At 39.8% G+C, this 27787-nt stretch overlaps 1 protein-coding gene and 2 long non-coding RNA genes across 4 annotated transcripts in view; 2 read left to right on the top strand and 1 right to left on the bottom strand.

Annotated features, from left to right (window-relative positions):
- The window catches only part of LOC142488782 (uncharacterized), a 20418-nt gene extending 3740 nt beyond the window's left edge, over nucleotides 1–16678 (top strand). For both annotated transcript variants that reach the window (XR_012799656.1, XR_012799655.1), the window contains 3 exons: nucleotides 1666–1793; nucleotides 15799–15884; nucleotides 16575–16678. This is a non-coding gene — a long non-coding RNA (uncharacterized LOC142488782). The remainder of the gene's footprint in view (nucleotides 1–1665; nucleotides 1794–15798; nucleotides 15885–16574) is intronic.
- Nucleotides 5715–7373, top strand: LOC142488781 (uncharacterized). The gene is made up of 2 exons (XM_075589143.1): nucleotides 5715–5788; nucleotides 6152–7373. Exons 1-2 carry the CDS (start codon nucleotides 5740–5742, stop codon nucleotides 7174–7176), a joined length of 1074 nt encoding a protein of 357 aa, XP_075445258.1. The 5' UTR covers nucleotides 5715–5739; the 3' UTR covers nucleotides 7177–7373.
- LOC142488783 (uncharacterized) lies at nucleotides 16678–27787 on the bottom strand. Its single transcript, XR_012799657.1, has 3 exons — nucleotides 27328–27787; nucleotides 18763–19087; nucleotides 16678–17557 (listed from the first exon to the last, which is right to left on the bottom strand). It is a non-coding gene; the product is annotated as an uncharacterized LOC142488783 (long non-coding RNA).

Below are 27787 nucleotides of genomic sequence, written 5' to 3'. Positions count from 1 at the left end.
TTTAAATAACTAAATTACATAAAACACAGGGAAGAAACCCCAATGATACATAGAATAAAATAATCTGTGGCAGTAGGTGGAAGAATATTCTTAGTGCCAGTTTGTCTGGAAGCCTTCGTGCTTCCGTTATACAGTATAAACAATGTTATCGTTTATCAAGTGATATATTTTGGAATTTCTTTCAGCATGAAACCACTACTTTTAAACTCCACATATCATCCTTAAAATGATATGCAATAACTATTGCATCACTGTGAGCAATAGGACGCTTTATGCACATTGAACTATATACAGTACAGACATGTATTTTTATTTTGGTGATTTTCATTGTAATAACCATCTGCATAATATTTGGAGTGCAATTTCTTTTAGGTAGTTGTCTATTGAAAACATTTGAAATTCTTTAATTTTTAAATAATCAGTGCTAAGGTTTTTTTATGAAATAAATTGTTGTTTTTGTTACCATAAAAGGATTTACTGCAAGCATGAATCTTTTGCTTGCTAACAGAGGAGTACAACCACTAATGTCAACCTTGTTGAAAGGCACTTAAAGGCGATAGTTTGTGGATGATAAATGATGAAGAACTGTATGTTTAAATTGTATGCTTAGTGCTTATAATGTATACTGGTGTATATAATAATAGAGGATTAAATAGTTTCAGAAAAAAAGTGTGTTCCCATTTCTAAATACAGAAAGGATACAAGGCAGACCACCATCAGTACGGTACAAAACAGATGTCTGTTCCAAAAACTGAGCTTTTTTCTAAATTGGCAGAATCTACAGTATGTCACAAATATTTCTAAACTCAGCAGCAGTGCTTCTGTGTGCAGCTGTGGCTGGCATGTGTTAAGGCATGTCATAGAATTGTGGGATCAGTTCTAGAGTTGTATTAGAACACAGCAATCAATGTGCATATTTCAGTATAAACTCTTTACTTTACCCCATAAGACTGAACCTGATTTATATACAAAGGAGCACAGAGGATACGTGTCATATTAGAGTACACATCAATAAAGAAAAAGCAAAACAATTTCAGGTCTTGCTACTAAGAAAGAATCTTGTATGATGGGTAAGAAACTATGGGGCCTACAGTATGTACCAAACATCGGAAAAACAACTAGTTTTTGGCAAAAAATTGGCATATGGAAATCAGTTTTTAATTTCCCCTAGTGTGTGCCTACTGTATGTATGTATATCTTTATATAAACGCCCACAGTGTACTTTGCACTTTACAAACGAGACAATATAATACAGTGAATAATAATACAATTAGTGAAATAAACAAAATCAGACAATAGGAAATAAAATCTCTGTATCAGAGTACTTACAATCTAAGTGGTATGTTGGGAGACTTACAGCAGGTGAGGGAGTAACTGCAGTAGATGACACTGCTTGGCCAGAATGGTTGGTAGGAGACAGTAGCCATGAGTTCAGGCTATTCAAATGCTTGATTTAAGAAGTGAGTTTTATAGATTGACATAAAGGTGGGGAGAAATGGTGCTTGACGTATACCAAGGTGAGGGAGTTCCACCGTTAAGGGGAAGCAAGAAAGAAGGTTCAAGGAGATACATAAAAGTAGAGGGGAAATGGGTGGAAAAGAGACAGTTATGAGCAGAGCACAGGAGATGAACAGGTACATATTGTGATACAATTACTGTCTCTAGGTCATGGAATAGTGCAGCTAGTGGACTTTCCAGTGAAAGAATGAAGGATGTGAGACTATGCTGAAGCAGGGATGCCCTGTCCATAACATTGGAACTACAGAGAAGAGGGATTTTCTGAACACTCGCAGGTACCAGAGGAAATTAACAAACACACAACCCAAGCAAGCTCTAACCTCAAAACCCACCACATCATATATACTGTATATTTATCTCAAAGGGAGTTCTACTGGGCATGGCCAAATGTATGCAACAAAAGACAGAAACGCCCAATGCAAAATCCAATTTGACAAAATATATAGTAATTAGTATATAGTTAAATACGCCAATAATAATATTCTCATAAACAATGGTCTTTGGTTAAACCCTTTGGCCAAAGTGTTATAAGCCTGCAAGCCAACGTCAAGGCATGACCAAACTTTGCAGGTCCTAACACTAACCTGCTGAAACTTCTCTTTAACCTCTGTTGAGAGAGAATGAGTACAGTGAGCCCATCCATACAGCATAATGAAAGAACCTTCCTTGCTTTCAAAAGTTGGGAAGGTTGAGCTTAAAACCAGGGAGGAGAGACCACCAAACTCCAATCAACTGATACTACAGTAGTTGAAAATTAAATTAACAAATGCACAACCCAGCAACTGATATCAATTGATTGTAGGTTGGTGGCCCCTCGTCCCAGGGTTTAAGCCATGGTTGAGAAACACTGACCAATTTCACATATCTTATATAGAAGGTTGTTGTAGGTCATTTTAGCAACTGGTTCAAGTCATAGCTTTCACTTACCTACATAGAAAATTTTGTTTGGTCTCAGCTATTAAAGTATCAGACAGTGGGCCTCATGCAGTAAGCGACGATTATGTGAAATCGGCAAGCTTATCGATTAGTCATGTTATTGGCGTTTTTCCCTCTCCGTATGCAGTAAGTGCCGAATACATTCAAAATCAACCAGAAAACAAATCCGCCCACTCTCACGATGATGAGCCGATCACACACAGGTGTATCGGCGTGCGTGGCGGGGTGCTGTTAGGTTGCACAATCACAAATCTTGCTGAATCAGGCGAAACAAGCATGTTTTTGATTGCGCGCCATATTTAAAGGCAACGTGTACTGCTAATCATTCTCTGTGTTGTTGGGAGTGAGAGAGAGAGAGAGACGCACAGAGCTGGACGATTGAAGATTTGCATATTGACTGAGAGACTTGTTGTGTATTGGGTGAGCTTTGTCCTTTGTTGTTTTGTTTACATCTTTGTCTTGTTTTATATGTGGAAGTGTTTCGTGTGATTGCCTGTACATTTCTTGTCTGTTTTTTGTGAGTGCTGGAAGTATGCCCGCAAAGCGTGGGAAGAGTGATGCCGGTGGGAGTGGGAGTGCTACTCGTGGGAGTACGCGTCGGAGTGAACGTTCTGTTCAGGGGAGTGATGTTGCTGGTGCACCGAGTGGTGTTGCTGGGAGTGGGAGTGCTGTTGTTGGGAGTGGGAGTGCTGGTGCTGCGAGTGGTGTTGCTGGGAGTGGGAGTGCTGTTGTTGGGAGTGGGAGTGCTGTTGTTGGGAGTGGGAGTGCTGTTGTTGGGAGTGGGAGTGCTGTTGCTGTGAGTGGGAGTGCTGGTGCTGGGAGTGGGAGTGCTGTTGCTGTGAGTGGGAGTGCTGGTGCTGGGAGTGCTGGTGCTAGGAGTGTGAGTGCTGGTGCTAGGAGTGTGAGTGCTGGTGCTAGGAGTGTGAGTGCTGGTGCTAGGAGTGGGAGTGCTGGTGCTGGGAGTGCTGCTGGTGGCGCAGTTGCTGATGGGGTGTCTGGTGGTGGCGTGCTTGCTGGTGGCCAGCTTTTGGAGGCTCTTCCATTGGAAGAAGGAGAGTCCAGTCAGCACCAGCCAAGCTCTGACCCTAAACCTGCTCGGAAAAAACGTGTGGAGAAGCCACGTAATCCTCGCTTCAATGACCAGGAAAATAGGGCTCTTGTCACTGGCATTCTGGAGCACTATGACAGTCTCTATGGACATTTAGTAGGTAAGTGTAACTTTACATTTATTATTCAAATACATGTGATCCTAGGTCATCTGAGTTTTGTTCATATGCAAATATGGGTACACAATATCTTTCTATGTTCATTAGTGTGGAAACACAGCTTTTTATCATGCCTTACAAGGACAAATAAACACAGGCGGTCAATTTGCCAGAACTGCATACAATATGAATGCAACCTTGCTTACATGTATAGGTTTAGTAGTGAATGCTCATGTGCTGCACATATTACACATAAAACAGCATGTTTGCTATCTCTTGGAACAGCTAGCAGTGTAGGAAACTGGTGCTTATATTATTATTAATTTACCTCATATCTTTTATATGTTTTTCAAGGGCGGACAAGTGCAGCAAGCAAAAAAGAAATGTGGGACACAATAGTCATTGGTGTCAATGCCTGTGGGAATAGTGTCAGGGACAAGTATCATTGTCGGAAAAGATTTGATGATATTAGGTCCAAATTGAAAAAGAAAATACAAGACCAACGCGTGCATGCTACTGGCACTGGAGGTGGGCCCACACCACAACGTCTCATATTGACTCCATTGGAGGAGCTGCTTCGGCCAAAATTACTTACCGTCGTCGTGGAAGGCTTGGCTGGTGACCGTGACATTGGAATTTATCCGTCACAATTTCCAGCAGGTGATAAATATTACTGTACTAGGCGTGTCGTTGCTTACACTTATTTTGCATATTTACACTGCTTTTTATACTGTCTTCACAATATAAGCATACCTGCATCTATATATGTATATGTCTGATTCTGTATATATATATCTCAAAATAGACATATATGTAGTAGTCCTACTAAAAGCAGTAACTAATATAGCACGTGCCATTGCGTGCTCATTTACATGTGAATTCCCAAAATGCATAGCTGCAGTGGAAGCAATTGATGGTGGGCGAAGATGGGGAACAACAGGGTAGTACACATGTGTAACACATGTTCATGAGAAATTATTAGTAGCTACAGGTACAGAACAGAAATATGTATCATATTATTGTGTATTTTATTGATTTTACTCCGACAAACATGACATTACTGCCTATTTTAAGCATGCATCAAAGAAATTGCATGTAACGGCCTACAAACATCACTGGCACTAACACATCTATAGTTGCTTATGAAAAGGTCCATTTTTGCTTTATGTCATATACAGACAGCATAATGAGGCACACGTATCATATGTTATGTCATTGTTTTCATAACTTAAACACTGCAGATGACTACTTAGCTCATCTACCATTGTGTTAAAGCAGCTGCAATTAATATCTCATCACAGCATACACTTCAACAGAGGGGGTGGGGTTCAGCACACACACTAATTACAGCCTCATTTCACGGTCAACTTAGTTCACACCATTTGCACCTGTTTCAAGTCATTGAAAGGTGTGGCTGATTAGGCTTTTTGGGGAAGGGAATACCTTTCTTACAACCTGAATAGCACAACTGAAGTTAATCACACTCATTCGAAAGCTTAACTCTAGCTACTAAATGCCCCAACAACTCATTACTTATCAAAGCGTACGTCACACATTAGTTCACTCATATCTATAGTTGAACTACTATGAAAGACACATTATCACACACTGCATGTGTTGTCTTGTTGAGTCACAGCCACATTCAGGTGTGCCACATCTTCGATTAATGTACCACACATATCCTCTACCAAAAACAACACTTTTTGCAATATGACCACCTTCATGATAACCATTGTGAATGGTCATCTCATGATAGTTATGTACATTATGATACTGATATCACTACACAACATATGATTTTTATGTACTCATTTAATCTATTTATCCTCACGCATTACTGCAGAAACATAGTATGTTGTATGTTAGGGAACTCAAAAATTCTAAGTACACAGGCATGTACAGTGTTATTACAACTATTTATGTTCACTTTCACACACATTTTCGGTTAAGGAACTGATGTTGTTAGTTAATCATAAATACAGAACATACAATAAGTGTTTGTTCAATATTTACACATGTAAATGTAAAACTTATGTTATTGTTATATATAGTTGCCCCTGGAGGACATGTGTCACCTGAGATGGAACAAGTGTCTTCACCTGGGTCAGCCAGCTCAACACTACTAGAAGGTGAGTGTATCATTTGCTGGCCATATAATATGTGCTCTTCTATATGTTATGTTGTCATGTGCATTATTTGTTTTGCACATCTTCTTTAAATAGGATTACTTAGTGTCAGTGAAAATTAAGTGTAAGGCAACATGTATTGTGTTAGTGATGTTAATTATCATGTAGGACTTCTGAGTTTAGAGCAACTTTTCATTCATTCATATTTCATACTGAGTCCAAACATTATTCGTAAGTCAATGTAGTTTTTAATGAGGTTATAAAACGTATGCTAACATGTTAGGTGTTACTTAGGACACAGTACAATTACATAGTAACACAGCATACATTAACATGCCATTTAATAATGTGTACATTTCTTTTTAGAACATCATGGTGATGAGGATGATGAGTATGATGAGGATGACGCCACAGAAGAGACTGAAATACAATCATGTGACCATGAAGAGGTGCCAATAGAAACTGTTGTACCGCCAAATCGTCCATCAACTTCCACATACGATGCAATTGTAGCTTCAGAGGGAAAAATAGTGGACGCAGAAAATCGTCGCCATTCAGACATGATGACAGTGCTGGAAAGGATGATTGGACTGCAGGAAGAAACAGTATCACAATTGGCACATCTCCACAGAGTCTTCATTGAAGTGCCTAAACAGTTGCAAAAAATCAACACCTCATTCGAAGCATTAGTTGTTCAGCAAACACAAGCTAATTACTGGAGAATGACTAATGTACCACAATTCAACACCTCCCAGCCAGGATCTATTCATGCAGGTCAGTTTTCACCACATTCATCTGATATTCATTCACCAGGCCCAAATGTTACCGGTCAAGTAGCAGACATTGCTGTGCAGGTTCCTGATGACATCCTACCGCTGCCATCTGTACAAATTCAGCAGCAGACACCTACAAAGGAGGCGACAAAAACAAAACAAGACACACATGAAACAGACCAACCATCACTTGTGCAGTGTCTACCAACTTGCTCACATGTGTCACTGGGCACAAGCCCTGTCCGTGAACAGTCACTACCCAAAAGCCCTGTAGGTGAGTCGCTGCCCAAAAGCCCTGTAGGTGAATCGCTGCCCAAAAGCCCTGTAGGTGAGTCGCTGCCCAAAAGCCCTGTAGGTGAATCGCTGCCCAAAAGCCCTGTAGGTGAATCGCTGCCCAAAAGCCCTGTAGGTGAATCACTGCCCAAAAGCCCTGTAGGTGAGTCACTGGCCACAAGCCCCGTAGGTGAACAGTCACTGGCCACAAGCCCTGCCCGTGAAGTGCCAGAGGCCACTCAAAGTGGCTCTGTTGTGCCTAAAGTTGGTGGCAAAAGAAAAAGGAAAATTCAAGAGACAACAAGCAGGCCTGTTACTCGCTCGCAAAAGGAACAAAAAAAATAAATGTTATAATTCAGAAAATATGTCTTTGGCCTTGTTTTGTTGACTTCAGATTATCTAATTACTATTGTATGTATGCTGAAGACTGTGTTGTTTCCAAACTTTCAACTATGTTCTTGTACACGTGAAGTTTTGGAAATGTTAACACTCATAATTAATTGTGTTATAAATATTTATGTTGTAATCGTCTGTTCAGTAATGGTCCACCAGGAGCCAGTTGCTAAGTTTAGAGAAGCTGCCATTGACTTTGCAGCAAAACATTGCATTTGGGTGTGTTAATTGATGTAAGAATTGCATATGCATATTAGTCACATGCAATTATTAAAACACCTAAGTAAGTGCAAACATCTTTCTTGTACGTGTACAGCAGGATTATGTGTAAATTATTACTTACCTTTGCCTTGCTTGGCCATTGTAATTTTGTCCTTTAATCAGTTGTGTGTTCGTTTCTATAACATCTCAGAATGTATAATAATATATATACACACACACACACACACACACACACACTGAGTGAGTGTGAGTGTGAGTGTGTGAGTGTGTATATATATATGTATATGTATATATATATATATATATATATATATATATATATATATATATATATATATATATATATATATATATATATATATATATATATAGTACAATATAAACTGGTATACACAAACTAATACACTTCATGCTTCCTTGTGAAAACACTATTTTAATAATACAGGCCTAATGTTTGAGAAATATCCTAAGTATGAGACTCTAACAGTATTGTGCTTAAACAAATGTTTATTACTTAATTCAATCATGTTTCTCACCATTTAAATAGGTTTCATACAAGGTATACTTAATGCCATCAATGTTGTGTGTACTCCTGCAATATAAAAAAAAATTAAATATAATATATAAATATATATATATTTTTATAAGAGATATATTTATATATATATATATATATATATATATACACACGTATTTAAACTCATGCAGACAGGGAGTTAACCAGACTTTCACATACACACAGAAATGTAAGCGGGGAAAAAACATTTCTTTTTGCAGGTGTGTTTTTACTGATATGCCTGGCTAAGAAATATTTTCACACACTGGTCTTTGTTAGTTTTCAAAAAAACACTATGTGAACGCATTCAAAGTGTAGGGATGTTTTTCACAAACGAGATAAAAGAAGGAGAAATGTTTCTCCCACAGTCCCATATCACGAACCACAACTGTTAACCCAATTAGACAAACAAATCCAATTGGCGTTTGAAATAAGGAGTCAAAGTAGTTAGTTTTGTTGACCTTGACAAGGAAAAACAGGAGTTTGTTAGCCATTCAGCACATTCATTTTGATGAGCAAATAACACAGACCTGCACACAGCTTTTGTGCTACTCAGACATGGCTGATGAATTCGTTACCAATATTAATCCCCTTTTAGGGTATAAGTACATGATCTGTGAAGCCATCTTGAACAGTCGCGGACAGAAAGCAAGCACACGCCAAATCGATGATTTCATTCGAGCAAAATATCCTTATTACCAAGACCGTAAGCATGCACGGAATTTTAATTCCTCAATAAGATTCACTTTATCAAGTAATGACTTTTTTGAACGTGACCAGGATAAGCTACAACACACCTATGGTTTCTGGAAGATTGCCCCGGAAAAACAATTTCTCCTGAAAGACGGCACTTATATTGTCGTGAAAGGCATATTTATTCCTAATGGCAATAGCAATGTATCCGCTACTACTGATCCGTTTGAATCGATACGTGCTGCAATATCTGCAGCCTCCATTCCTGAAACCCACATTGTACAAGAACAAAAGTACTATGATTATGTACCAAGCCTTTCAGCTGAAAATGCATTGGAATGGGAACCCGAAGAAATGAACCTACCTCCCGACCAATTATTTGAAGAAAGCAGTGGCGATTCCTATGAGCGCATCCTGGAGGAGATATGTGCCATACTGGATTCAGCGGTTGGGTTAAGCGTGGATGAAAATGCCTTGCATTTCTGGAGCGACCAGTTGCAGCCAGGCGAAGAGTTAATTCTAGAAGAATGGTAAATATAACAATCGTTATGCGTTGACTCTGCGTTTAAATTTTTTTTTTTTTTGTAACCACCATTTTCACTTTCAATGCGTGGATACAGCGTAACATTGCAGACTGCATAACATGTAGCGATCACAAACAAATTGTTTCCTAATACAATATAGTAGGACCTGAAAGAGTAGTACACATTGCTGACGGAATAAATATACGTACTTTCCTATCCCTTTAAACATATTAGCAACATTTTACCATTACTCTAACACATACCTGTTTTGTTATCATGCAACATCTACAACATTGAAAACCGGGTCCACCACGTATGACGTGGGACCCTTGTCATGGGCCAAGGCGTCCTTAAAAAGGATTAGTGATGTAAGTCCCGCCCCCAAGCGACGTGCGCGCCTCAAAGCCTATTGGCTGTCATGTTTTGTTATAGTAACGGTAACTGCAGTGTGTGATGCGTGCGGCTCAGTGTTTGTAGGCGTACCCTGGGCGTTAGCCGAATGTTAATTGAGTGGGAGGAGTGTTAGCGTGCGTTTCACGCTGGCTTAACATGACGTCACACGTATTGCATTTGCGCATTGTGTTATCGGCCGTGCTTTCTGTTCAAACACGTCTGTTTAAAAAGAATACAGATGTACTCGTTTAGAACGAATGTAGTTTCGTCTTCATTGTATTTGAAATAAAGATGTTATGTTTACTGGTATTTTCAACATGTATTGAACGCACAACGTACGCTTTGTTTTGCGCATGCGCTAACAGTTAGTGGAGCCAAGCGTGAAGTGCGTGCGCACACAAAGATGTGCGCGCACATCTTTCAGTATACAGGCAACGTTCACTTCTTATACATAGTTATGCCTGCTACAAATTTAAAGAAACATTACATACTGATGAACAGTTTTACTTCTAACATATAAGTGAGTGACGTGTGTATCTACACAATCATATAGAGCTGCGTAACGCGTTGTCACGGATGCATATCTAGTAAGGTGCCATCTTTGACCATCATGTGTTTGCTGTATTTCAGAGATGTCGGGGAAGATACAATCGGATCAATGTATGATTTCAGAAGAGTCTACCTTTATATGAGATGATTGTGAGGAGGAGCCACCGACTACTATACTACATATGGAACTAATTTTATATTGCTTGCAGCGCTTATTAACAAACAATTAAAAATGTGATACCCTTATGCCTATATTGCATAAGCACTTAATTAACATAATGATGTTGCAAAAGAGTGCCTCATGAATTTTTATTGAGTGTTCTTTAATGACTACTAACATTTTATGACATGGTGTGTTTTATATATAACAACCATTCCCACTCTGCTAACACATTTGTGTATTCTAATATGTAATGGAACGTATGACTGTCGAAACTATGTAACAATAATAATAATAATATGAGCATGTTCATGTATAGGGCTGCTAGTTGTACGCAGCGATTTACAGACACATGTTTCAGCCTGAGGTCCCTGGCCCGTGGAACGTACAAATGTTTTTTTGCCGCATGAGGCACAGGGAGATAAAGTGACTTGGCCAAGGTCACAAGGAGCCCACACCGGGAATTGAACCAGACTCCCCTGCTTCAAACTATCAGTGCCAGTGTGTGTCTTTACTCAGTGAGCCACTCCTTCTCCCAATGTAAAGGACACTTACAACCAAGTAGCCATTTATTTTTAAAATCTCTTGTTACATGGGTATGTAGATAAAATGGTTTGGGACTGTAGCAAATAATGTTACTGGCCAGATGTTATGGTCCCCTCCAATGCATGATGTTCTGAATATGACATCACCATCATGTTATGAAGTACGTTTCTGTGTATATTTCATTAACCTAACTAACTATAGTTTACTGTGTTTATTAATCGTTTAGAAATACATAGTATAGTCAATATGATGATATAAGCTACCATAATAAAGCTGGTGTTATCATTTGTCGGTGTTATACATGGATCCTACACCAATTGATAGAGACACAAACAGTTGTCTTAAAAAGTGTGTCTATGCTAGTGATGAATGTGCTCCCGTAAGTAAACAAATAAGTACAGTTATCCCCTTTTCTCCAACCACCTCTATATTACATTAATGGAAATTATAAGGAAACATACATAAAATGTGATGAAATGTGAGTAATCATTTTGTAATACAATGCACATGAAAGCTCAAGAGTAGCTAAATGCATATACATGATACAGAAAGTACATATATGTAACATTTGTGTTTAAACCAATATGTTGGGTTTTTAGTTCCAATAATTATAGGAAGATTGAGGTAGCCACATCTTATGAGAGATGTCAGCAAATATACATACCATGATCAGTCATACTGGAGATATACCTATAATGCAAAGGAACAATATATAAATTGCAAACATTGACATGCCATCTTCAGTACCGTAAACAACACAGCAAAGTGTGTATTTGGTGTTAAATGTACAACACCATGTATATTTCATGACATTCAAAATGTAAATCAGCCTGGTGTACACATCATATGGATGTACATGTTACACTGCACCAATAACATTGTATGTAAGCATACTAGAAGCATGAATGATTATGGGCATAATATGTGTTTTGTCTTAGCATAAGGAATAACACAATGCTAAAATATTATTGCTTTGTTACCCAAGTTGTATTCACATACACACAACTAAAGTACAATTGAAGAGGGATTATATAACCTGTGCAACAATAACATACCGGTGCCACATCCCTTTGTGCACACAGCAGAGAAAAGAAAGGTGTGCAACCCATATTCATCTGTGTCCTAACAGAAGGTTATATAAAGAAACATTATTGTTAATATAACATAATTAAACTATAAAAGTAGTACTAGGAACATATGAGTTTGTACTTACAAGAAAAAAATGAATTGATGAGATTCTGTCGTGTCTGGCCACCACTGGCTGTTTGTTCATTTTCAGCAGCTACATGGGTGGGATGCTCGTCTACCAAAGCCTCAGCTAGGTCTGACTGTACATTGTGCCTGAGTGCAACATTGTGCAAAATGCAACAGGCAAGGATAATATCAGACACTTTTTGAGGCTTGTATAGAAGAGCCCCACCAGTTCTGTCCAGACACCTAAACCTGGTCTTGAGTAGGCCAAATGTCCTCTCTATAACAGATCTTGTAGATATATGGGCTGCATTGTACCTGTCCTCTGCTTCAGTTTGAGGGTTTAGCACCGGAGTCAAGAGCCACGGCCTAATTCCGTATCCTGAGTCACCTATAATGAATGGAGCACACATAAGCTGACATTAGTGATCAAATTGTACAATGCCAACATTCCTAAATCAACATGTGTTTTGTGTTAGAACATGTAAATATGTACTCACCCAGCAGCCAACCAGGTTCAAAATGTCCCTCTTCGAACGCATGGAAGACTGAAGAGTTCCTCAGGATAGAGGAATCGTGACTGGAACCAGGGAACTTGGGTACCACATGCATTATCCTCATCGTGGCATCACATACCACCTGTACATTGAGTGAATGGTAGTACTTCCGATTGCGGTACACATGCTCACTCTGACTAGGTGCAATCAAAGCAACATGTGTGCAATCGATTGCACCCAGCACAGATGGTATCCCTGCTATATTATAAAAGCCAGTCCTGACTTCCAGCCACTCTGTTGCCTCTGTAGGAAAATGAATATAATTCCTAGCGCGTCTATTGAGTGCATAGAGAAACTGGGTCAAGGCCCGCGAGAATGTAGATTGCGAGACCCCGCCCACTATGCCCACAGTTGTCTGGTATGACGCGGAAGCAAGATAATGTAATGAGCACAGCATTTTAACAAGCCCAGGGACTGCACGACCTCTGGCTGTGAAAAAATCTAAATCCCCCCTTATCTCCTCATAAAGAGCTAAGATTGCTGCTGAACTCAAACGATAGCGACTTACAATCTCCTCCTCACTCATCCCATCTAACAGGGTTCTCTCCCTGTACAGACGCGGACGAGGCACAAGTTGTCTCCTCTGTCTTCTCCTCTGATCTCCTGTCCCTCTACCTGTCCCTCGGCCTGTCCCTCTCCCTGTCCCTGTCGTATCCGCGTCACTGTCACTGTCCCTCGGTGTGTCCCTACCTTGCCCTATATCATTCTCTTGATCAGCAAGCATGTCATAGAAAAGAATGTTCCTGCGTCTCCTAAACATTCGCAACATTTTGAAATGAGTAGCTGTGAATGAGCAGGTAATGTGCGTCCTTTAAATAGGTATGTGATGATGTCAGGTGACATAGTAAAATGCAAGGTGTTACATTAACATAATAAAGTACTTCTGTGGCAAGCTGTGTGCACTTGTTGTTCTAAGTATTTGTTGTGTGTATTCTGCAGGGAATGATGATATTTGGCAATGATGTGACGTGAAGCTTTGTACAAAGATTGCTTGCAAATAAATAGTTGCATGTGCAATGCATGTAACACTTGTGAACGCAAGAGTCAGTCATGTAATGAGACAAAAAGGCTGAGATTGACGTGGGAAAAGTTTTGTGTAACATGTGTAATTATCCATGTTATTGTGACATGTTGGCAACAATGAATAGTCGTGTGCATATGCATGCATTTGTGTAAGGAGGATAGTTGGTATAGAATGAGTTTACAAGGTGTCCCAATGATGAATTACTGTACATGTGTGTATAAGTTAGGTTGAAGTGCTTGTAATGCAACGGTTACAATGTAAACATGCAATGTGATTGAGCGTCCAATAAGTGACGTCATGAAAATAGGGAGGACCCAAAAGTATATGTAAACATGAGAAGACAGATGTACATGAACGTTTAAAGATGCGTGTCACATTACAAGCATTGTGTAATGTAAAGGAACATGAATATACTGTGTATGTGTGACATGTGTAACATCATGTAAATAATTGTCGCTGAGTTGAGTAAAATGTGTGATATGATGTGAGGTTCTCCTTTAAGAGTGTAGTATAGTATTTTCCCTTGCCACATCATCACATGATGAGTAATGTGACCCGCAAATGCTGAAAACATGTAAAAGTCGAATGTTATGCAAATAAGACACATCAGCTGTGACACAATGCAGGGAATGCCCCCACACTGTAATGCAAATCCCCCTTGTATTGTGAGCAATGAAACGTAAACAGTACTATACTGTTATACGTCCCCGCTCCATTGACTTCCATTGATGTACAGAAGATTTTTTTTTTCTAAGTGCCGTTCCGGCAGCCTTAGCGATCGTTCTCCCGTCCAAACTGCCAACTTTAGTTGGCGGGAGAAATCGGCCATAACATCTCAATTTCGTAGTGCCGATCAGCCCCGATAAGCTGTTTTTTTTTGTTGAATCCAGCCGATTTAAAAAAGTGGCGATCAGTGTCGAAAACAGGCTTATCGGCAGGCGACTGGCCATAACCAAATTATCGGCTCCGAAACCTGGCGATATGAAGCACTTATCGGCGCTTACTGAATCTCAAACCCAATTTTGGCTATAACATGGCCATATTTCCCTTATCAACGCTTACTGCATGAGGCCCAGTGTCTCTGAACAATTTGAATGTTTTGTCTAAAAAGGTTAGAACAATCTACAATGAATACATACTGAATGTTGTTTTACACTGTAGATGTATATGTTTTTGTCAACTTGATAGTACTCTTCCTCTGTTTACAGTCCTGCATTCCCAAGGGAATAATTTAAGGCCTATTCGAAAAGACAGCTGTAAAGTGTCATTTCTTCCTCCTTTCTGGTAAAAACAATATGTTAATGTAAGAAAGTCAGTGAAAATTGGATTGCAAATTTGATTCAAAATAAAATACTTGCAAAAACATTAATCTACAGTACACATAATTCTCTTTCACTTTTTCTCTGTTCCCTTAATATTTTCCCATGTCTTGTATATTCTTTCTGTCACTGTTTGTTTCAAGAACAAGAGGAAAAGTCCCTAATGAATGCACTCAGTGTTGTGATAAATTGTTTTTTAAATTAAAACCATTTTATAATAAACATGTTAAAAATAAATTGAATTTGTATAATAGATCCATGGCCAATTTGTAAATACACAATCAGAGATACAGAAAAATAATAAGTAATCTATACACTATATACAGTAGTTCAACTGCAATATATAACTGTTGGTATAGTCATTTATACTATATTAGATAAACGACATTAGTATTAGATACCAGTAATTGTATTTACAAAAACTCCACATTCACTAATTGAATATGGAGCACAAAAATTCCCATATATACTGTATGGCAAAAATAAATGCCAAATAAGGGTGCAGTGAAACTAATAATTAAACATTACTTACAATAATGCGCACATACAAGTTTAAAAACATGAAACCTACAGTAAACATGATCTTGATGTTCGAATAAGTGAATGCCGCTGGCTGAAATATTAACTGGTAAGGGTAACAATAATAAGCAATGTTGTATTTAACAATTGTGTATCTTTATCTGCAGAGGAAGGGTGCTATACATCCCAAGCACAACCTCTAAAGCCACTGCTTTTAAAAACGGATGTTTGTGAGTGTATTGTTATCATTTGTCTCATGTTGAGTAAAAACTTTATTACACCATGAGGTGTGCTCTTTCTGTTCTTTTCTCCCTTTCTTAGATCCCCATTGGACTGCTGGGTTTGCATCCTGGATTAAGAGAGCAGCACCCTATGGATTTATTGGACTGGACTATTTCTGCTATACTGTAAGGATTGTCTTATCCTTGATTAATGACTGATTGGTCAAGTAGTGAGTGCATAAATTAATTGTATTGTGTAGTTTGAGCGCCTGCAGCTGAGCCCTTTTTATATATATATATATATATATATATATATATTTTTATATATATATATATATATATATATATATATATATATATATATGCTCTATTTTTATTATATACCAATAACATAGTAGAGGGTACAGCTCCAGCCACGTTTGTGGGGGTTTCCTTTACTCCTGGTGTATTCCTCCTCCTTTTGAGCTTGTATAATTTATTATAACAAATCCCTTCCCTTCCCCCCCCCCCAAACCCCACAAAACCTAATGTAAACCTCTTGCAAAACCTAATGCTTATTGTTAGCATGCATCATTTTGTTGGATACAATTTGATTATAGCTCCTTTCAGCCGAGGATACACAGTAACATTTTCCCCAATAGAATGTAACATTGTTGTGGCAATACTAACTTGAAAGTCTGACACTTAGTACAGTATACTGTAGCAGCAATAATACACACTGGTTGAATAAGTCCTGTATGAGTAGCCAATTACAATAAATGAGTGATTCTTGGCGTACAGTAGATCATGCTGCAAACTCTATAGAAGATGCAGGCATACTTAAACCATAATGTACGGCGCAATTGATAATATAGAATATTGTCTCTGTTTTTCCAGACCCAGATGTTCAAGAAGCAGTCGCCATTACGAAGAAGAAAAAGACAAGATTGTAAATTTTGAAGCAGAGGCGACGTATTTTTGTATTATTCTTTTTTCCTTTATTCTCCTATACAAATATAACTTTTTATTCTTTAAATATACTTTTTTGGGTGTTCATGTTTTTACTCTTGTCAATGTTCCAAACTGACAAACGGGGTTCATTTGATAATAAGTAGTTTATTGCAAAGTATGATCAGACTCATTCAAAAGTCTATAAGACTCTCTGCCAGGGAATGTCCAAGCAGGCTCTTTATACATTTCTGGTTCCTTTGTTCAAAAGGTGTTACTACTGTAGGCAGATTATACAAACCACTCCTTAATTCTTAAACCAATCATTTTACAGACCATTAAACCTGGTTAGAACTGGTTTAAAACATCTCTCAATAGATTCCTGGTACAATCTCTCACTAGCAATGTGGGCGTTACCTCAGACACAGTCGTAAATCTACTTAGAAGCGAAACCACACCACAGACATATCTTACACAAAAAATGGATACTAAAAACATAACAGACAAAATGGAAACAGAACATCGCTTTCAATCCTTCTCCAAAGACACCCCCCCCCCCCAGTCCATTTCAGTAATATATCAACAGTATCTTCATTTCAGCAATATTATTTTGTCAGTCCCTGCTTTTATACTTTTCAAAATCTTCAGTGAGAAATGTATAACTTTATTCTTGGAAAACATGGTATCCTCTCCTAGTAGAGGGTATTTCTTTGATGTAGGTAACCCTTGGTCCGGATCCTCAATCCCTTGGGCTCTCACCCACTCCATATCCATCCGTAATTGTCTTTCCCTCTCCTGACAAGCGTTTATTTGTCATTGGATTACATTAGGAGGGTATTGTTACATAAAATAGTTTGCTGTTTGTTCTTCATATATATCTTCTTGGAGGGGCATGGAGAGAATTACTTGAACGGTCAGGTTGGTGATCAATCCTTTAATGCAAGAGATAACAATAAATATGACAACAAACACACATACACATATTCAGATCTCGCACAAGTTTCGCTCCCAATGATTTAAACCATGTGCCTAATCCCAAATTCCTGCAATAGGATACTTTTTGAAAAATCTTCAATTTAACACTATTTTTTTTTTAACCTCATATATCATGGGTAACATTAGCCGTTTTGTCAGCTACATAAATATAACACTCTTCTCCACTACTACACAAACATTTCTGCTCTTATAGTTACATTAGTTTTTAACCGTACCGAAATAATCTCCTGCACAATACATAGTGTAATTACATTTGATCAGGGCCACCAACAGCGGGGGGACAAAGGGCACTGGCATCCCGGGCCCCGTGGGTTAGGGGGGCCTGTCTGCCCAGGCCCCCTGCACAGCCGGGCGCCAGTTAATTAAATGTAAAAAAAAAATTTGAAAAAAATAAGATGGCCACCCGCCAAGCGTTCCGCGCACTTGTAGTACTCTGTCAGCCGAGATCAGTGCGCACCTCCTTCCCACATGCCCTGCGCAGGGCTCTACCGGCAGCAGTGTGTGGGTGGGTGGTGGAGCCACAAGGCTGCTCCGTCACCATAGTTACAGTCAGAGTACAGAGATCGACGGGAGGAGGCTGTCTGAGCAGGAGGAGGTGAGGAGGTGAGGGGGAGAGGGGCCCTACAAAAGTTTATGAGGGGGAGATGTGTGTGTGTGTGTGTGTGTGTATATGTATGTGTATATGTATCTGTATATGTATGTGTATATATGTGTGTGTGTGTGTGTGTGTGTGTGTGTATGTATATATATATATATATATATATATATATATATATATATATATATATATATATATAGTGTGTGTGTGTGTGTATACAGTATATATGTGTCTGTATATGTGTGTGTGTGTATATATATATATATATATATATATATATATATATATATATATATATATATAGATAAAGATAACAGCAGGCACTTCAAAGGCTCCAAAGAAATAGGTGCTTATTCAACAAAAATAACAGGAAACCAGGTGTCCCACCAAGGAGACAAAAAACAGCACTCAAGATATATTGCAAAAGTGTATTTGAAAAAAAGCAGGCACATATAAATCCAATGTTTCGGTCCTGTATAGGACCTTCCTCAGGGGCGTGCTGGAGAACACTGCCCAAGGAAAACATATATACCCATCACCCACCTGTGTGCATAATCAAGAACCAGCTGATTGTAATTAAAAACGGGAGTACTGTAGGCGCATGGGAGCCCTGTCATCACTGTGCAGCAGCTCAGCCTCACCACTCCTCTGTTTACACTTAGCTATCAATGCCAGACACACCGCACATGTGCGCCTGCGGGTGGAGCCAGTGAGCACACCAGTCATTCTAAGGCATCCCCCGTTGCCATGGCGACGCAACTAAAGCGTCTGTAACCATGGGAGTGTAGGCAGAAGCAGACTGCAATAGGGAGCAGGGGCACTGAGCCGTTTGAACATGATGACGTCACATCACCAGCAGCAATAGGTCCTGTAACCAAAATGAAAGTGCAGTATTAAAAACACATGAAGAGGTGAAAATATATACTCCAGATGCACAGTATTACTAAAAATCACTATCAATAGTGCAACAACAATAAATATACTAATATCACTCTAACATGCTACCAAGAGAAATGAATAGGCAGCAAAGTCCTGAGGTGAGATGAAGGAAGAGTTAGTGTGGGTTAGACTTGTGAGTGTTGATTAATGGAGAGAAATAGGTTTGTGTAGCGTGAGAAAGGACAGAATTGCAACAGGATAGCATAAATTTGTTGTGAATGAAGTCAGTGAAACTATGAAAGTTCAAAACAGAAGGCATTAAAAAGAACTGAGTGTAGGGAAATAGCATGAGCGTGTGGAGTTATTTGTGTGTTAAGAAGTTATATAAACCTTAGCTATATAAAAGCCCGTTGGTTAATTTTTGAGAGGCCATAAAAAATGTAGTTCTTAGGGCCCTGGATAAAGCTCCATGTATTTAAACTTTAAGCGAAAATTCCAATCCAATAATTATTATTTTTCAGGAAGAAGCCGTGGTGTGCCGTTATCTTATCTGTTCAGGGTCAATTGGCGAAACGCTCGGAAACAAGCTTTGAAAATCATTTGTCTTTAGTCAGATGAATATGCAGAGTGTCTTTAAAATTATAAAGCTGACCGTGTGCTCAGCACTTTGCAAAGAGATTATATAAAGCAAGACATTAGTGTGAAGTCTTATACAAAATCATTTGTCTATTAACTGAATATGTGATGTATGTTATAACTTTTAACCATTTATTTTTTCCAAAGGTGTCCGTAAGCAGTGGTTATTGTCAAAAGTGCTGTGTAATCTAGAATGGGTTTGCCAGGAAGGGGTGAATTTGGGACTCACCTCTCATTTGTGTTTGTGTCTTGTGCATAGGGTTAAATACAGGGGATACATAGTTGCAAAAGCAGTTACATAAGTGAATAAGGCATGCATTATATACAGTACAAGGCATTTCAATTTTTTTAGCAGAATAGTTACAGTGGAGTGTTTGGGTAAAAGCCAGATAGAGATTGGCTAGGGAAATTTGTATGCTAAATTAAGTGTGAATTTGTGAACTAAATTAAGACTTATTTACAGAAGTAATTTGTCTGTTGAACAAACGTTCAATTGGGGGTGAATATTTTCTTCCATGACAGTGGATAGTATTGGGAGAAGAGAGATTGGCCTGTAGTTTGAGACAGTGTTTTTTTGTCCCCACTTTTGAAGATTGGGACAAACTCTGGTAGTTTCCCAGGTCTTAGGGATATGGCCTGCAGACAGGATAGAATTAATTATGGAAGCAAATGGTTTTGCAAGGGATGAGGCCCCAAAGTTTCAGGAACTTAGATTGTATCAAAGTCAGGTTCACATTGGCTACTTAGTTTTAATTTGAGGAACGAATTAGGAACATTAATAGGGAATACCTCTGTCTATATGCGGATGCTAAGACAGGAGTAAACACATTGATACAAGAATTTATTCCTAGGTATAAATTATCTCCCTATGACAGGATATCCTCACGGAAGAAAACGGAGCACAGCAATGCAGCAATGAGGGGGCTAGATACCGGTATAAAAGTCCTTTATTCCATGGTAGACATCATGGCATGGGATAGGTTAAAAATCTCGAACGCGTTTCAGGCCGTCGCCCTTTATCAACGAGAATTTCTCGTTGATTCTCGTTGATAAAGGGCGACGGCCTGAAACGCGTTCGAGATTTTTAACCTATCCCATGCCATGATGTCTACCATGGAATAAATGACTTTTATACCGGTATCTAGCCCCCTCATTGCTGCATTGCTGTGCTCCGTTTTCTTCCGTGAGGATATCCTGTTGTTTGCATGTCTCAACGTGATGCACGCCGTGGGATTCACCGCACAAGACAACTCTCTACTGTGAGTACCCCCATTAGCTCATTACGCTTTGGGAGTCATATACTTTGTGTCTTCTCTCCAGGGGAAAGGTATATACTGTATACTGGGAGGTCAGAGATTTGTTACTGACTCTCACCAACAAAGCACAGTTTTCCCCACATCTTAGGAGATATGAATAGAGACACTGTTCACATATACATTTGCAGAGAGTGGTGTTACCTGTTTTCCTCATTTAGAGGGTATACTGTATACTAATTGGATGCCTAGAGACTCCCTACAGCTGAGCACGGTGCACTAGGAATGCTGTTTCCTAGTATCCATAAATTATCTCCCTATGAGACACATATGGGATGACTTGTGACTATCAGCAGTCCAAAGGAATGAATTAAGGACCATGTTATTGGTAATAAAACAATAAGTTGTATGCAACTAAAACATTTCTTTGAGTCTCTCTAGGCAAAGTTGAAAGTGCACCTACTCGAGATGGGGTTAATAGTCACATATTTCCTGCGCAAGCATGCTCTTCATCCCAGGTCAAAAAGCCTAAAGTAACCACCAATACAGCAATTAAAGTAGCAGAGTTCTTTTCCTGGACCCAAAGCACATAAAGCTCGTTCCAGCTCCACCAAACGTTCCAGCGCCACCAAAGACCAAAGTCACCTAAAGCACAGCCGCATCAAGTTAACGTCTTGCCGAGTCAAAACTCTAACCGTTAACCTACGAGGAAAATAAGACACCAGGCTAAGGCCCAGTTTTATCAGAACATTTCATTTTTTCAGAGACTCAATATTTTTATTCTTTAGAGTGTGTTAAGTTAGAAATTTAAGGTGTATGTACAATTGAGCCTTGATGGGAGCATTGGTTTCCTGGAAGCGTGGCTTGTGAAAGCTCTTGTATGTGTTTTGGCAGTACTCATCACTCTCTATGTATGTGTCATGTGCAGCAAAACTTTGATCCAGAAGTGTGTTGCACCTCCACCGAAAGGAGGGGGTCACCCAGGAGCGTGTGTAAGCCACAAGGAAGGATCATAGGTCAGCCATGTTGACCATCGCAGACATTGTCTGTTCTGATATTCTGAGTGAATGATGTATACAATGCGTGCAGGGGTGAGGATCATGCATTTCACTTCCACAGATACCAAACCTCCTCAATTCTCAGTAATAGAATATTGTGATGATTCTGAAAATATATGATAATAGAGATAGATGACATTTCTTTTATCTAGCAACTGCATATACAAAGAAAGGTTGCTTGCATAAAATAAGGTTTTTAGTATTATGTGTATAATTTCTGTATTTTTCCATTTTTTTAAGGGAACTTCTTTAAAGGGTGTATCACACACTAGGAACAAGAATCAATTTATGGGTCAAGTGTCTCCGCCAACCAATGAAACCTGTGTAAAAATGTATATTTATTTAGATAACAATTTACAGGAAGGATGTAGCCTTAATTTTGCAGTTTTTAAATTTCATCATTAAACCAAGAACAGGTTCAGATTAGGCTTATGACCTTACAAAACAGAATTGCTTTAGACTATGTTTTAGCTTCAAAAGGAGGGGTATGTGTCCTAATTAAGGAACAATGTTGATTTTTTATTCCAGATCAGAGTAGCAATGTGCAGCATGAACTAGAAAAAATAGAAGGGATTCAAAAGAGGCTTAGAAAGGAAGATGGGATGGAATGGGACCTTCTGGGGTTAGGTGAATGGCTTAAATCACTTGGAGCAAATTTTTTGAATGTTTTGGTGTGTTTGGGGGTGTTACTTGTTGTCATATATGTGGGTGTCACGTGTTGCAAAGGTATGATCCACAGGTGTGCGACCCCCTCCCCCAATCTGATGCCACTTTACAGATGCCAAAAACAGCAGTCCCTTGAAGAAAGAAGATGCCGACCACAGTTATTCAACTCCAAAAGACATATTGGCCGCAGCGCCTTACGAGACTATGACAGTGAAGGGCACGCGCCCTTGTCCTCTGAGTTATCCCTGGACTATCATCATAAACTTAATTCTCAAAAGCTATGTTTTAAGAATAAAAAAAGGAGGTAGTGACAAAGTGAGAATATGAAGTAAGGGGGGTCTGACATAACAGCACTGGGATCTAAGCAACCATTTTAAGTCAGCATCCATCTTAGGTTTTGTCTAAGTGAATGGGTTATGCGATGATGTTTGATAGGGATTTTTGCTTTCAATTTTAAAGTGATAATAAGCCAAGCAGCTAACTGAAAAAACCTTGAGAATGAGTGCTAAGTGCCAATGTTATGAAAATAGGAGACTGATACGCACTGTCTCTCATTCCGAGGGGGAGGGGGCCATGAAGTTCCTTATGTAGAGGAAAGGGCAACGGCTTGTATAAGGAATATTGCTGAATTATTTCATTTAGGCATCCCATAATAATGCTTTAACTCAATGTGTTCATGTTCATATTTTGTTTACGTAGTGACGACACGCAACCTCGTATAGGGGGCGTGAGTTTAGTATTTGTGTATATATAAGGCCTGTATGCCACCATGTCGTTGGGAGAGTTTTATTTTGAAACTCTCCTCTGCATGTGCACCGTACACTGCAATAAACTTATTTGTCATTCTGCCAAATATATCCTCAGACTTGTGTTTTTTATTCACAACTTTCACAAGCTCTTCTATACAAAGGTTATACACACATTGAATCTTGACATAGCCTTTAATATTAATAGGTATGAGTATATAGCTCACTCCTCATGCGGCACTTAAAAATAAATATATACATTGATATAACTAAATATAATATTAATACTAAGGGCCATCCTATATGCTAAGTCTATTAACACATTTCTCTCCTGTACTGTATCTTCGAATATCCTAACACACATAATACTGTGGAACCCTTTAATTTTCGTACCCCTTTTGTTTAGTTACCAGATAAAAATTATAATGATACAAATAACCTCTAATAATAACCCAATCAGGATCCACTGATCTGTTTGGTAGTTTCCAGTCAGAATTCTAAACTACAGTTTTGTGAAAAAGAAAGTACACCCTCTTTGTATTCTGTGGTTTTACTTATCAGGATATAATAACAATCATCTGTTCCTTAGCAGGTCTTAAAATTAGGTAAATACAACCTCAGATGAACAACAACACATGACATATTACACCGTGTCATGATTTATTTAACAAAAATAAAGCCAAAATGGAGAAGCAATGTTTGAAAAACTAAGTACACTCTTAATGCTTCCATAGGAATTCAGATGCTAAGTAGCAGACAGGTGCTGCTAATCAAATGCCCTTCATTAATTGATCATCAGCAAGTGTGACCACCTCTATAAAAGCCGAAGTTTTAGCAGTTTTCTGGTCTGGAGCATTCAAGTGTGTGTTAACACAATGCCAAGGAGGAAAGACATCAGCAATGATCTTAGAGAAGCAATTGTTGCTGTCCATCAATCTGGGAAGGGTTATAAGGCCATTTCCAAACAATTTAAAGTCCATCATTCTACAGTGAGAAAGATTATTCAAAAGTGGAAAACATTCAAGACAATTGCCAATCTTTCCAGGAGTGGGCGTCCCTGCAAATTCAGCCCATGCTCAGACCGTGCAATGCTCAGAGAAATTGCAACAAACCCAAGAGTTACATCTCAGACTCTACAGGCCTCAGTTAGCATGTTAAATGTTAAAGTTCATGACAGTACAATTAGAAAAAGACTGAACAACTATGGTTTGTTTGGAAGGGTTGCCAGGAGAAAGCCTCTTCTCTTTAAAAAGGACATGGCAGCACGGCTTAGGTTTGCAAAGTTGCATCTGAACAAACCACAAGACTTCTGGAACAATGTCCTTTGGACAAATGAGACCAAAGTGGAGATGTTTGGCCATAATGCACAGCACCACGTTTGGAGAAAACCAAACACAGCATATCAGCGCAAACACCTCATATCAACTGACAAGCACGGTGGTGGAGGGGTGATGATTTGGACTTGTTTTGCAGCCACAGGACCTGTGAACCTTGCAGTCATTGAGTCGACCATGAACTCCTCTGTATACCAAAGTATTCTAGAGTCAAATGTTAGGCCATCTGTCCGACAGCTAAAGCTTGGCCGAAATTGGGTCATGCAATAGGACAATGATCGCAAGCACACAAGCAAATCTACAACAGAATGGCTGAAAAAGAAAAGAATCAAGGTGTTGCAATGGCCCAGTCAAAGTCCAAACCTCAACCTGATTGAAATGCTGTGGCTGGACCTTAAGAGAGCTGTGCATAGACAAATGCCCACAAACCTCAAAGAACTGAAGCAAAGTTGTAAAGAAGAGTGGGCCAAAATTCCTCCACAACGATGTGAGAGACTGATAAAGTCATACAGACAACGATTACTTCAAGTTATTGCTGCTAAAGGTTGTTCTACAAGCTATTGAATCATGAGGTATACTTAGTTTTTCACACACGGCTTCTCAATTTTGGCTTTATTTCTGTTAAATAAATCATGACACGGTGTAATATGTCGTGTTGTTATTCATCTGAGGTTGTATTTACCTAATTTTAAGACCTGCTAAGGAACAAATGATTGTTATTATGTCCTGATATGTAAAACCATAGACTTCAAAGAGGGTGTACTTTCTTTTTCACACCACTGTATATAGCAGGGTCCCCCGGTTCCCCCCCCCCGCTTACCTCCGCTGCAGTGGGGGAGCGGGCGGAGTGTGCGGCGGGTCCCAGCGGCGTTGCAGGCACAGGGGCAGGCAGTCAGGTGCCCAAGCAGTGCCAATTGGGCTGCAGCATTCCCTGCACCAGGGAAAGGATACATTTGGCGCTCCAGGGACCACGTTAGTTGGAGTTAGGACACAGAGAGGTGAAGGTGTAGGTGCAGGGTGTCTGTGACCCCTGCACTAGGCCAGAGACCACCCCAGATAGGCCCCAGCTAGGCCCCACCTCCCTTGCAAGTTTGTGGCAGCTACAGGGACACGGACTTAGATAGAGACACTGCCCCCCTTAGCTGTTTGAGTTCAGGGACACAGCTGCAACGCTGCGCAACCCTGTGGATTGTGATCTGGGAACAGATCTCACTGCAAGGCCTAGAGAATATCTGTATTTGGGACACTCCAGCTGGATACCACCCACGAGGAGGCGGACTCATCGCGGATGACATTGCTGGATCGGCGGATCCCATCGTTCTTCCAGTCGGTGCGTCCGGGTACTGGAGTACCCGGCAGGTACCTACATCACTATAGGGTAAATGAACAAAGTTCAGTGATAGTGCTCTAATGACCGTGGTGGTTGTACATCTGGTGATGCAATGAATGCTTGATTGAAGATTGGTAATGGCTAGGTGCAGGTATAAGAGTGAGCCATGAGGTATATATGGGTGAGCATGAGTGTCTCTACCCAAATATAATGTCCTGGTGAGTGTGGGTGATGGAGATATATGAGCCCCACCCCCTCACTGCCAATGTGGACTGGGTCTGACAACTGCCTGATGACACCAATAAAATACCCCAAAAGTACAGATAAAGTACCAACTCACGTGACCATGCCCTTGTAGCCTTCCAAGATGCGTGCTTCTGCAGGTAGGAGAGGATATGGTAGCCACAAATGCAAGTGATGCAGTGCACAGCAAAGGAACAGGATACACCGGAACAGCAGCAGTAAAATAAAAGTCCTGTATTGTATCTTCATGGTGCAGACAGGAATAGGTGCAAAAAGCCTCCTTCTCTTAAGCGTTTCACGCCTATACGGCTCTTCGTCAGAGAGTATATACTGCTGCTGTTCCGGTGTATCCTGTTCCTTTGCTGTGCACTGCATCACTTGCATTTGTGGCTACCATACCTACATCACTAAGTGCACCAACTAAGTAACACACACCATATTGGCAGCGCAGACCACATATAGGGGTGGGGTTAGACTCTTATGTACACTAGGGTGGTTGGGTGCCCGAGGGCTCCGTCAGGTACTGTGGACTCGGTGTGGGGTAACACGGTGGTGTGAAAGGCCGTGCGAGGCTTTATGGTTAGCTGTAATCAGTAGTATTATTGTTAGCATTGTCTGTCATTGCATGTATGCCCAACAGTAAAGTGCTATTATTTTATTGAGTGTATGTAGGAACCAAATCCAAAAGTCAGTGGTCAATGAGACAAGGGAGCATAGGTAGCAATGAAATCTTTTGTCAGATTTTAGATGAACCTTGGATGAAATATTGTGAGACTCAGGACCTGATGCATAATGACTCCTGTAGGGTATGAAATGTGTAACAGTCCACATAGTGGTCTCAGACTACTGTCTGATGGATAATAAGTCCTGTGCATATATACCACTGGGATAGTCACCCTGGAGTAGCATCTATATGAACGTCTCAGTATCCCTAAGCATGAGTAGAGAAAGTGGAGTACTTACATGTATTTTAGTCCATCTGTTGCGTGCATCACGCAAATCAATAGTAGAGCGAGATGTCCGTGAAGAACGTGAGCGGAAAAACAAGGGGCTACACACCAGCAAAATTGTAGTAAAAGTACCTTTAATCCATGCTACACGTGGTGACACGCAGTTAAAACCACTCTTACGCATTTCAGGCAGGAGCCCTTTATCAAAGACAATTTTGCTGGTGTGTAGCCCCTTGTGTTTTCATAGCTGTGCTTCGCTCACGTTCTTCACGGACATCTCGCTCTATTATTTTATTGCATCAGTGTGTGTTATACATATACGATCCTGCACGGCTTTATCCCGCATAGTTGGGATCCTGCGCAGGTGGAGGTGCTGTCACATATCGAATCAGGTACACCCCAGGCTCCCCGCGGTGGAGGTTCAGGTCTCCTGCGAGTCACAGGTAACGCATACACACACCATAGGCGTCTTA

Source organism: Ascaphus truei, chromosome 2 (genome assembly GCF_040206685.1).
Source record: "Ascaphus truei isolate aAscTru1 chromosome 2, aAscTru1.hap1, whole genome shotgun sequence".
NCBI classification, from domain to species: Eukaryota; Metazoa; Chordata; class Amphibia; order Anura; family Ascaphidae; genus Ascaphus; species Ascaphus truei.
Note: the sequence above shows the minus strand (reverse complement) of the source record. Positions and strands in the feature narration are given on the sequence as shown.